Genomic DNA, 12079 nt, shown 5'->3' on the forward strand with positions numbered 1-12079 from the left:
TGAATAGTGTGGCAGCACCACGTAACACTGTCAGTGGTTGCCTGCCTGCCAGAGGTTAAGGAAACAATAAGTATAATTATATAATTACATATATGTGTGTATATATATATATATATATATATATATATATACGTAAGCTTATATATTACTTGGCTCTGGTGAGGCCTCACCTCAAATACTGTTTTCAGATTTGGGCCCCTCACTACAAGAAGGACATTGCTGGAGCATGTCCAGAGAAGGGCAACGAAGCTGATGAAGGGTCTAGAGAACAAGTCTTATGAGGAGCGACTGAGGGCGCTGGGGTTGTTTAGCTTGGAGAAAAGAAGGCTCATGGGAGACCTCCTTGTACTTTACAGTTACCTTAAAGGAGGTTGTAGCAGCGTGGGGATCGGGCTCATCTCCCACGCACCAAGTGACAAGAGGAGGGGAAATGGCCTCAAGTTGTGCCAGGGGAGGTTTAGGTTGGATATTAGGAGGCTCTTCTTTACTGCAAGGGTTGTGTGGCATTGGAACAGGTTGCTCAGGGAGGTGGTCGAGTCACCATCCCTGGAGGTCTTCAGGTGACTTGTGGATGTAGAACTTAGTAGAACGGTTTAGTGGTGGACTTTAGTACTAGGTTAAAGGTTGGACTAGATAATCTTAGAGGTCTCTTCCAACCTGAATGATTCTGTGATTATACCTATATATAGGTACATATATGTACCCCATATAGGTACACAGCTACACAGCTTAGGAATGAGCTTAACAATAATTCCATTTTGACCCATATTCACTATGAAGTTTCTGAATCGATGGAAGTTGCTTCCCTAAAAACACAGGAGAGCTGTAACATTGACAGTATACATTTATGAAGATATTTGAATTTTGGTTTACAAGATGTTTAAATTCTCAGCGTAAACTTACAACTTTCTATTTTTCAGTGTTTAAAAATAATGTACTAACATACAGTTAGGATGGATGAACAGAGTGCTTGAAGTTTTTCAAAATATGTCAAACTTCTGTATCATCAGCATGGTAGTCAGTGGAGGAATCTTAGATATACCCATTTTACTGGAATTATTATTCATGTCTCCAACTTAAAACTGAAGAGAGCTGCCTGAGTGGGGAAAAAAGCTTCAGAAAGGGGAAGACTTATGCGGAAGAGTGTAAGATTTGCAACACAAATGCAAATCCATAATAAGGTATGCCCAAGAACTCTGAGGAACATCTTGTTAAACATGTGAAAAATTATTACTTTTTTCAAACAAAATAGATGAAGGAGTACTGTGAAGGATTTTGTTGAACTAGGGGATTATCAAAGTATAAAGCAATTTCAAGAAGATGCTAGGGCTAGAAGTCCTTTTCACCCATGTTTACTACAAAGGATCTTAGGGAGTTGTAAACATCAGGTATAGGAGGCAAATGGGGAGGAACTGTTTTAAGGTTGAAGCATTCATCAGAATTTGATAAAAAATAATGTTCGTTCACCATTAGTTATCTAAAAAGAACTCTAAAACTATCTAATACCGCTGTTAGGATTTTAGCAATTACTTAAATGAGTGTTGCAATGAGAGATGGAAATAGGATACCGATTTTTGGACTTCATTTTGGTTTCTGGGAAGTACAGACTGGTGAGCATAAGTTCTATGCCGGGTGATTTTTTGAAATTACAAAATGAATGGTATTAGTAGGTGCACCAATTTTAAAACAGTAGTAAAAACAGTCAGAGCTCCACTGTGTAAATTTATGATTAATCCTCCCTTGACTGCTGTGTGCAGTTTGGTACATAATTTCACAGAGGTTATATGGGAATTGGAGAAGGTTTTGAAAAAGGCATGAAGAACAGTATTGTGCACGAGATGGCTTCTACATGAGAAATCAGCTGCGTAGGCTTGGACTCTTTAGCCTGGAAGAAACAACTTACAGGGAAATATTTTGAATAATGTTGTGATGCGGAGGTGAGTAGACATAGACTGTTTGCTGGTTGTTCGCTCAAAACCAGGAGACAGATGTTGTCAAAGCTAGCAGGAGCCACGTTCAAAACAAAAAATAAGGCAATTCTTTGCGTAATGGCTAGTAGATATGTGCAGCTTCTCACGAAGGCTATATCACAAATGCAGAAAGTTTAGACAGTTTGGGAAAGAGTGGACAAACCATTGAAAGAGAGATGCATAGAGGGTTACTAAATAGAAAAAATGAAATCAGGCTAAAGAGATTCCTTGATCTGAAAATAATTGGAGGTATGGAAAAAGTTAGGGAAATTATGGTTAACATATATGCTTGCTTCCCTCTGACTGTTGGTATCTGCATATGGCCCCTCTTTTTTCAAAGAGAGGGGGGCCGGAAAGGATAAATTATAAACAGAGTCCTTGTTATCACATAGTATATGTTAAAGTTTTGTGCAGCTGCACTCTCTGAGCAGTAATTATGAGCTTACTGGCCTAGCTTGGCCATTGGTCTGAAACGACGTAGCTTTGTTTTTTGTTGGCTCACGTAATAACAATTGTCCTAGTAGAAGTTGGATTTGACTAAGAGCTTTGAAGGACCAGAGGGTTATATGAAGGTATTGTGGCTTTGAATATGAATTCAGATCATTAATAATTTAGCAGATCTTTAGAGTTTTAGCAGATCTTAAGTGTTCAGCAAACAGCTGGATCACAATACCAGAAGTGTATGAGATAAAAGAAGAACTTCAGATTTAATACAGGTAAAGCAATACGTTTTAAGAATACAAAATAATAATATAAGAAGAATAAGGCAATATGGATAAGAAATTAAATCAACAATACTTTTTCATTCTGTTCTGATGGTTACTGGGTAGAAACACCACTTACTTGTAGGTTAAATGTATCCTGAATTGCAAAACTGTTTGGGAGTTCACTAGAACCCTTGTACTACAAATGTATCCACAGATATTTTTAAGTACATGCTGCCTTATGGTTCATTTGCAAGATCATTATCTAGATATGCTCAAATCAGTAAATTACCAAATTTAGATGATACATAGCACAAAGTTCTGGCCAGATTTAAAACATTATCCAAACTTCTTTACAACTTTGATTTTAATTTAAGAATTTAACAGTGTATTGATGACAGGAAGAGTCTAAAGCTAAAATTTAATCTAAAAAATCCAATTACTTCTTGTTGTCAAGTCAATGCAAATACCTTTTAAACTTCTTCATAAACTCTCTAATACTAACCACTTCCCAATTTATCAATAAAATAGTGTGAAGTTTTATACTTAACATTAACAGGTCTAAACGTGTCATTCTGCTTTCTTGATAACAAATACTTTGTCGTCTAAAAATCGGCTTTTCATGACATTGAAAATATAGCTCCTCTTATTTTTTGTGAAAAAAAAAAAACTAATAGTGTAAACTCTTATGCTGAAAGAGATGGTATGAACTTGCTAAGTGCTGATGCATGTGTAAGAGTGGTGCTAAACAATAAACCGCATTCATTTATTTTTTTTTGTTGTAGAAGGTCCACAGTGGTTTGGATGAACTAATCCTCCAATATTGCCAGTTATGTGTGATAAACCATGTTAGGAGATTATCATTTAAGGGAGTGCTATGAATTTTTTATGTGTACGCTTGTAGTTTATTTTCATCTTCAAGACTGTAGACCGCAACTCTGTACTTTTAATTTTGTATTCAGTATGGGAAGTTAATCCCAGAACGGGGCTTTTTTGATGCAAAATCTGAATGCTTGTGTAGTAACAACAGCTGTCCCCTCACCATGTGGTGTCTTCCATTGCTTTACTGTAGAGATGAATTTTGGCCCAGTGTTTCAGTAATATTGGACACACATGGTTTTAGGTGACAAAGCAGTATGTTTATGCATTTATTTGACTCTCGCAGTTACAGTTGGCTACAGATTAGAACAGGGAGAATACATTCACACCATGACCACCCTCATAGCTGCTTTTAGTAGGTGGATCACAGTAGGCGCTGTTGCATCTAAAGACACAATTAACTGTTGCTGAGGAATTGCAAATTCACAAAAGCTCTTTACAGCTTCAGCAGTTACGGGTGGATTTCCTAAAAGCTTTTTCAAAGATTTTCCAAATTTATAGATGTTTCAGATCTTTACATTCTAGAATTGTCAGCTTGAAATAAGATTAATCAGTTGATATTTTAATTTGGCTAATGAATTCCTGTGCTGTGAGTTGGCTATATAATTAGTTTCAGATCTAAAGAATGATTACAGTATAGTCTGTTATTTAGGAAGATAAAATTACTTCTGTAACATTTACGAGTGGTTAGTAAAGTTTTTGAGCATGGAGAAAAAAGCTTATCAAGAAGTCTGAAAATGCAACTTATCAGAAAGCATCTGAAGTGTGCACATCTCTGAAAAGATCATCCTGATTTCCGTGTGTAATTGCTTAGATATGCTTTGGATGTGGTAAGAAAGAATAGCTGTGAATTTACCTAAAAAACAAACAAAAAACAGTTTTAATACAGATTAAATAGAAAATTACAGTAAACTGCTTATTAAGGCTAATTTTGAGATATGAAGTTTGACTAATTTTTGAACAAAATGCTTTTAACCAAAACACGATAAGAATTCATTATTGAAATGATAGTGACAAAAATTTTCATCAAGTAGAATGTTACCCCAAAACTTCCCTTCTAAACATCTCAGAGAGAGATCTTAGAACAAGATATCACCTTGCTTAATACAATACAAGAAAGAAGATTATTGAGCTATGTGGAGATGTCACATGTGTTTCCCATTTCTTCTATAGGCCATAGCGTAATTGTATCATTATGCCTGTAACGAAGGAGCTATCTATGGCACACGTTACACACATTATTTAAGCATCTTGAATTATCTGCAATGACTCAAATATATGCTAGACTTGTATTAAAAACTATCCAAATATGAATGTCTGAGGCTTTCAGCATTGAAGAAAGGACTACATGGATCCAAACCGGGACGATTGATGAAATCCTTGCTACTATTGGCTATTATTTACTGTCTTTTAAGTGGCAGGTTGTATTTATGCCAATTTATCTGCTTCAGGGAACACTCTTGATAGCAGAACAAAGTGAATAAAAGTAGTTTGCTTTGCAAATGAATGCAAATGGTGGAGCCTTTCGGGAAGCCCTTTAACAGGAGCAATGCACTTTGATTATGAGTGAAGCTGCCATTTGGACATGGTGAAAAGAGCACGCTTGAACCATTGATTGGGGGAGACAGTAAAAAGTCAGGAAGGGCCCAGTTAAGCTCGCAGTGCGGCAGGCGGATGTCAGTGTGGTTAGAGCACAGTGGGAGAATGACAGGCAGGATTAGTGTCAGGGAGAAGCTTTGCTGTAGTTGTGGAGATGGTCCCTGGGGTCACTCACCTCTGACTGTTGTTCTGTGCTGATGGCTCTGTAATGCAAACTGCTTGATATGTGCTGGTCATTATCGGAAATGGTGATTAGAAGAGGTATGTCATAAGGAATTCCTTAAAAATAAATAAAATGGCAAACTACGGATTGTAACAAAGATTCAGCTCTGCAGATGTCGCCGAAGATGCCGCAAATGTCAAAGATGGTTACTGTGTCTTGCCTTCTGAGGCAAGCGAGATTTCATGGCTTAAGCTGCTGTAATTGTGTGCTCCCTTGCTTTGTTCACTTTCATTTGGCCATTATGAGCATGTTTTTTTCCAACAGATTGTCTTATTGTAGTTAGAGTGCAACATTTTAGTATATTTTGCTTGTTGGATTGTAGAAGCGTCCTGTTTGTGGTGTGACTGGGGTTTTGTTGCTGGGTGCGTGGGGGTTGTTTAATAGCGCTAGTGAATATTAGAATCAACAGATTTCATTCCTGAATCATACAAGAATGCTAAAACATATGATGATTACAGTGACTAAAAGCTAAAATGACTGTTGCGTTGAGAAGCTTTTTGAAATATAAAAATGAGGATTTTTTCTTTGTCTTTGCTGAAAAAAATCTTGCATGTGAAATTACAGAAATCACAATTTTATATCTTAAACCGAGATTTAATCTTTTATTAAAGTATTGTTGCTTTAACTTTACTGCAATTTTATAGTGTTTATCCACTGTATAAATATGCTAATATAGATTAAATGAATTAATGTATGTAATATACAAAATGCATTTTTTGAATGGTAAGCATTTTTAATACCTCACTGCTGGTCTGTTGTTCTTACGTATTTTCTGCAATAAAACGGGAAGATAGTACCTAGATATTTGAAAGTATTACATTGTATTTTTTTTACAAGATTTGATTAATTCGTGTGGATTTTTTCCAGTATATTACCTCACAGAAATATGTCCAATATCCCAGTGTAATGAATGTTTTACAAATGTTTTACAGGCACCTGAATGGACAGAAGAGGACCTCAGCCAGCTGACAAGAAGTATGGTTAAGTTCCCAGGGGGGACCCCAGGTCGATGGGAAAAGATTGCTCACGAATTGGGTCGATCAGTGGCAGATGTGAGTTCACTCAGATTTGCATTGTAGAGAGAGTGACAAACCAGAACAAGACAGGCAGTGTAGAAGGCAGACATATATGGGGGCTGACATTGTCTTTTGAGAGAGGCTACAATCCTTTTAGGACCTGGAAGTGAACCATTAACTAACTATGCAAGAAGCAGATGTCAGCCAGTTTCTCGCTCCGCAATTAACAGCTGTAACTGATCAGCTGTATGGGGGATTCTGGTGCTTGGAGACTCGAGCTACTGTAACCCAGTAACAGCAAAACAATGCCACTTCAGGGTTTGTAGGAACCCCCTTTGACTGCAAGCAAATATTTGTGGGTCTTGGTTAAAGATTACATTTCTGTTTTAAGCCAGTCCTTAAAAAGCGTAGATGAGCTAATGGTGTTTAGACAGGTGGTTTCCATTAATTAAACTGAAATATCTTTGGGAACTTTAAAACAAGTTATACATATGATACTGTTTCAGTCCGTTTTTCTAGATTATAGCGTGGGCAATAATACTGTGTAAAATGATTAATTTCCTTGTTAATTCATATTTTATAGTATTGTACCACATATCAAAGAAAGCTTGTACTTACGGATTTTAAGTGTTATGATCTTAAAACCCTTAGGGGCTAGGCTGTAAAAGACTTTTCCTTTTCAAGCAATAGATCACTAGAACATGATGTAGTGTCTGCTGAGGACCATTTGAAAGCCTTTTCAGCTGACCCTATTTTATAGGCTTTGGAGGGGTTAATGAGAATAATGTTTAAATCCGTTGATGTACGTTTTGAGATTAGATATTCTTCATTTATTATATTTTAGGAATTATCTTAAATAACGTGAAACAAAGCCTCTAGCTGGAGTGAAACGTAACCCACTATAACCTTCTGGGCAATTTGAATGCTTAAGTGTTTGGTTTTTTTTCTTATTGATACAATCACAAAAAGATGTTTGTAGAAGTTATTTTTAAAGATTTAATGCATCTATAGAGTTTCATTACTCATTTATACTGGAAAACAAGCCATTTGCATTCCTATCATTTTAGAACAAGACAGATTATTTGCAAGTAATAAATGAAAGTAAGCAATAGGTTACTAACCTACTATGCAAATGGAATTGATTCTTTTTGTTTTGTTTTGTTTTGTGTTATTCATCATCATACTGAAGTGGAGTAACTGTTAAAAGCTGCTACATTTTACTAAGCAGATTTTAATAGAAAAAATATTTCACATGACTCGATAGTATGCAGTGTGCATGGGATAGATCTTTGAGATTGCCTTCAAAAAGGATGAATTTGCTGGTTAATGACGATACAAACATGCGGAATGCTTCCACATTATGCCCATCATAAAACTAAAGTCATCTTGAGACTTCCTCTTGCACCAATTTTCTGCTTTTTTCCTTGAGGCAGATATCAAAACATTCTTTATTAAGAGTCCTTTGTATAATATAATATATTTGGACACCCTACTTGCACACGTCCAGTGCTGGAAAGAAAAATGAAGCTTGCTTGCTTCTTCCATGAGGTGCGAAGTCCTCAACAGCATGCTCTTCTTTTCAGTGAATTGTATAGAGAAATGAAAGAAAGGTCTGTGTTCTAAGAGCTGTCTTCTTCTTGTATGAAAAAAGGGGTTTTCAGGGATTTTTGTTTGTGGAGAAAGGCCTGAGCATAATCCTTCTTTACTGCCAGTAATGAAACTATATGATTAATGTAAGTGTTCTCCACACAATTTTTAATTTCTCTAAAAATTTCCCACTGTCGATGCTAGCTCAGCTTTCCCGACATAGACTGCTTATTAGTGTTCCTGTTCTTTTTATTATTGCGTTGCAATCTGCAATCTTTGTTAATGACTTTTTAAACAGTATGAAGCAAGTTTCTAATGCTTGGAGTTTTAGCACTGCTTCTTTCACGTATAAAGAAGGCCTGAAAAGTTTGAGTCTCTTGCTTATTTCCAGAGATTTGTTCTACTTGGAAAATTCTTCTGTGATTTTGCTAGAACATTACTTTGGTACCTTAGAACTCAGTTTGCACATGTCCAAACCGTATTCTCATCTACGTAGGAAGTACTGGCCATTGAATCTTTCATATTGGCACAATTTCTTCAAGATCTTTGTCATTCGAAGTTAAATAGACATTAATTAAAGACAAACATGCAGTGTCAACAGAAGTTGTGCTTTTCAGTTGCTCATCTCTTTCTCTCCTGGATCAGACAGTGTAATAGTATATTTTATGGACACCCCCCCCCCACTGCATGAGGGATGCATCCATCCCACCAGTTTTGAAAAATTGATTAGTTGTTCATTGTCCAAATGAAGGAGTTTATCAAATAATTCAACAGGCTGTGATCTGGATAGAGTAGTTTTTCACCTGATCTGTCTGAAGAAAGATGATGGAATATCATAACTACTTCTTAAACTTGTTCACTGTTTGTACCTCTTACAAAGCTAAGAGGAACTGCAAATATATTGGAAGATGAGTAAAATTCAGAAAGGTCAGGACAAAATGAGAAATAATATGCAAAAAATAGGGTTATGGGTTGCAGTAGGCAAATGAAACAGGCAATATGTGCAAGTACGCACAGCAGAATGGTGATCAGGTTCACAAATGAAAGATGGCAAACAGCTAGGGATAGCTTGTAAAAAGCAGGAGGAATGCAGGGATTACAAGAGATAATTAGCAAGATAGGGGTCAGCAAATGGCCATTTTTTTGGCAGTGGGCAATCATCTTACTGAGAAAATACAAACAGGAGGATGGTAAACCTACATATCTACGTCCTTAGTTTGGGTCTAGTTTTCAGTATTGCACTTAAACATGTGATTCCATATAGTGTCCAGAAGAGAATAACAGGTCTCTAAAGTGTTACTTATAAGTAAAGCCTGTGAAGGAATTCATGTGGCTGAGCTGAAATAAAATATGACCTGAGAATATAAGTATTTGACTATGTAAAAAGAGAACTGTTAAGAAGGAAGGGGCTATATGCTCTGACTCAGTTTTATAGGGCAAGAAGTAATTACCTGAAATTTTATCATAGACTGCAGAGTTAGACACTGAAGGGCAAAGAATTAAAATGGATAGTAAAGCAGCGGAATAAGCTGCTGTGGAGTATCCAACTTTGAAGGCCTTTAAAAACCAGGTTAGACAAACATCTGCAAGAAACGACATCGATACAGTGATTCTGCCTGAGGTTAGGTCCCTCTCTTCATACGGGCTGTGATTAGACTAGCAAGTGCAAGCTATCTAGGAGGAAAGGGGGAGGAAACAAAACCTTCCTACAATTGGAAGCATGTGTGAACTCACTTTAAAAAATGTAAAATGAAAGCCAGATAGTCACTATATATAGTTGGTCAGTAATCACTGCGTATACCTTAGCTTGACGGTGCGTAAATTCAGTAATTCCTAACAAAGTAATCTTTCAGATGTTTTTTCTTTTCTACTGCTATTAAAATCACTTGTGTTTTTTTCTAGACATCTAAGTGTGTTCATTGTGGGATTTCTCAAAGTACTTCACAAATAAGAATTGCTATAAGACCTGTTATCCTGGTATGTCCACCAGATTCCCTGTCCAAACAGATACGTCCACACAACCTGATGCAGGACAGTGGGAAAGTGCCAGCCAGAATCTGACAATAAGCGGCTGTGTCCATGCAGTAGTGCATCTCAGCTCATGCAGCTCTACTGTTTCTATTCATGCTGTCTCATCTGATACCAGCATAAATATCTTTGCAACATATTCCTGTGATCTTCAGCTCAGCTAGGTTAAGCTTGCAACCGTGGCATAGACAAACTGTGAGAAAGCTTGTTACTCCAACTTGTGTCATGTTGAGTACAGGGTATCTGTTATCTTATCTCTCTTCAGGAAAACACCTTTTAACCAATGAATTACCATTGAACCATTTAGCCAATGAATAGTCAGCCCAAAACAGATGAAGTTGTGCTCAGTTAGTTTAATTATTTAGATCGCTAATTTTCATTTTAATATGTGGATATTGGGGATTTATCAGTCTTCTCCCATAAAGATAACTTTCAACTGCCTTAGTGTAATGAAATCGTGTTGCTTTCACAACTGAAAGCTTCTACAGCTTTTTAAATCATTTTTATTGCAATTGGCTGGTGGTATAAATTAGATTTTCAAGTATTTTGATTATGAAAGGGAAATGGAGTTCAGTTAACTCTAATCAGAGTTCCTGCCGGCTGACCTGGTTACCTGTACCGCTGCTCTCTGCCATCCCCTGAACATCTGTTCTTTGACCCATTTTCCTTGTTGAATTTGTTGCTCCAGGGTTAGTTCTCATTCCTGTCCTCCAATACTTAAGGAAATAATTGGCCTCTTAAAACAAAATAAAAAGTTGTGTTTGAATTTCCTAAACACTGTGAACACTCTATGGTATAAATTATGAATAGAATTTCAAGACTATTATTTCTACAAAAATTACATTGTTTGATTTGACAAATGCTGAGCATTATGAAGATTTATAAGGATTGTTAGCTTTTGCCGAATTCAAAGATTGAGAAAAAGCACTTAGATGTGAAATTGTAACAGTATATTTTACTTGACAATGCCTCCTTATAGATTAAAAAAAAAAAAGGTTTTAAAAAAATATTTGCTGAAAGGCATAAATTAATTTCAGTAACTACAAAGGACATTCAAATTGTAAAAATAACAGAGGAAGTAAAAGCTGTCTGGCATGCCAAACAGACTTTAATGTGATTATTAGGTACAGGTTTTTTAAATTAAAGGCAAAGAGATCTCAGATTTCATACTTGTGAAGTAATATCATTCACTTGTCTTACAGGATTTAAACTGATTCTGTTTGCTCCTGCAGTCACTAATCTCATGCACTTGTGTTGCAAAAACAGACTGATAGGGATTTGCTGCTTATATGGAAAAGGACTGAGGTAGACAGCAAAAACAATAGGCAGGTGTATATATGTGAGCAGGCATTCTGGGTTATCAGGAAACCTGAAAGCACAAGGTTTGGAGGGAGTGCTTATTTTCTGATTATTTCCCATCTCTCCAGACAACAGCTTCAGCCTTTAAGTCTAAGTGCGTGAGTTCATACGCACTGTGCTTTTATATGTCATTATAAAAGAGATCTCTTATTTTGGGCAAATGCAAGCTCATTACACTGCCAGCAAGAAAACACCTATATGAGAAACGATCCATATGTAAAAGTTAATGAATTTATTAGTGTTTTTTTTTGCTCCTGGAGATTAAGTGTTTTCCTAAGTCTGTTTTATATTTCATTTTATATCCTATGCATGTGGTACCTCAGTTACTGTGATCTCCAGTGGTGGATATTCTGAAACCGTCGCTCAGCTTGCATATATTTATGTAATCAATAGTTCTTTCAGTTGCTTATTGAAGTATAAAGACCTATCTCGGGATCAAGGTCCAAAAGAGGTTATGAATATCTAAGATGGGATTTAGATGGTATGTAGGTCATGTAGATCCCTCAATCTGAGAGTGAAATCTTCAAAACACCTGTCTAATCCCACAGACACACCAGTGTCTGTTGATACTTTGTGGGAAGGAAAAGGGAGTTGCTGTTTACAATTCCCTCATTTCACAATTTTTATTTTATTTTCTTATTTTTTACAAATTCTTCTGCGCAGTTGTACAGGTGGTGCTGTTTTTGCAAAACTGGGCAGCATGGTACGTTTTGT

General features: G+C 36.4%; 1 protein-coding gene across 1 annotated transcript in view; it reads left to right on the forward strand.

The window, feature by feature from the left end:
• The window catches only part of DNAJC1 (DnaJ heat shock protein family (Hsp40) member C1), a 99285-nt gene that overhangs the window by 79390 nt on the left and 7816 nt on the right, over positions 1-12079 (forward strand). The window contains exon 9 of the mRNA XM_040549823.1: positions 6308-6427. Within this exon, the coding sequence (XP_040405757.1) occupies positions 6308-6427 (120 nt within the window). The remainder of the gene's footprint in view (positions 1-6307; positions 6428-12079) is intronic.

The sequence above is a fragment of the Cygnus olor genome, chromosome 2 (genome assembly GCF_009769625.2).
Source record: "Cygnus olor isolate bCygOlo1 chromosome 2, bCygOlo1.pri.v2, whole genome shotgun sequence".
NCBI lineage: Eukaryota > Metazoa > Chordata > Aves > Anseriformes > Anatidae > Cygnus > Cygnus olor.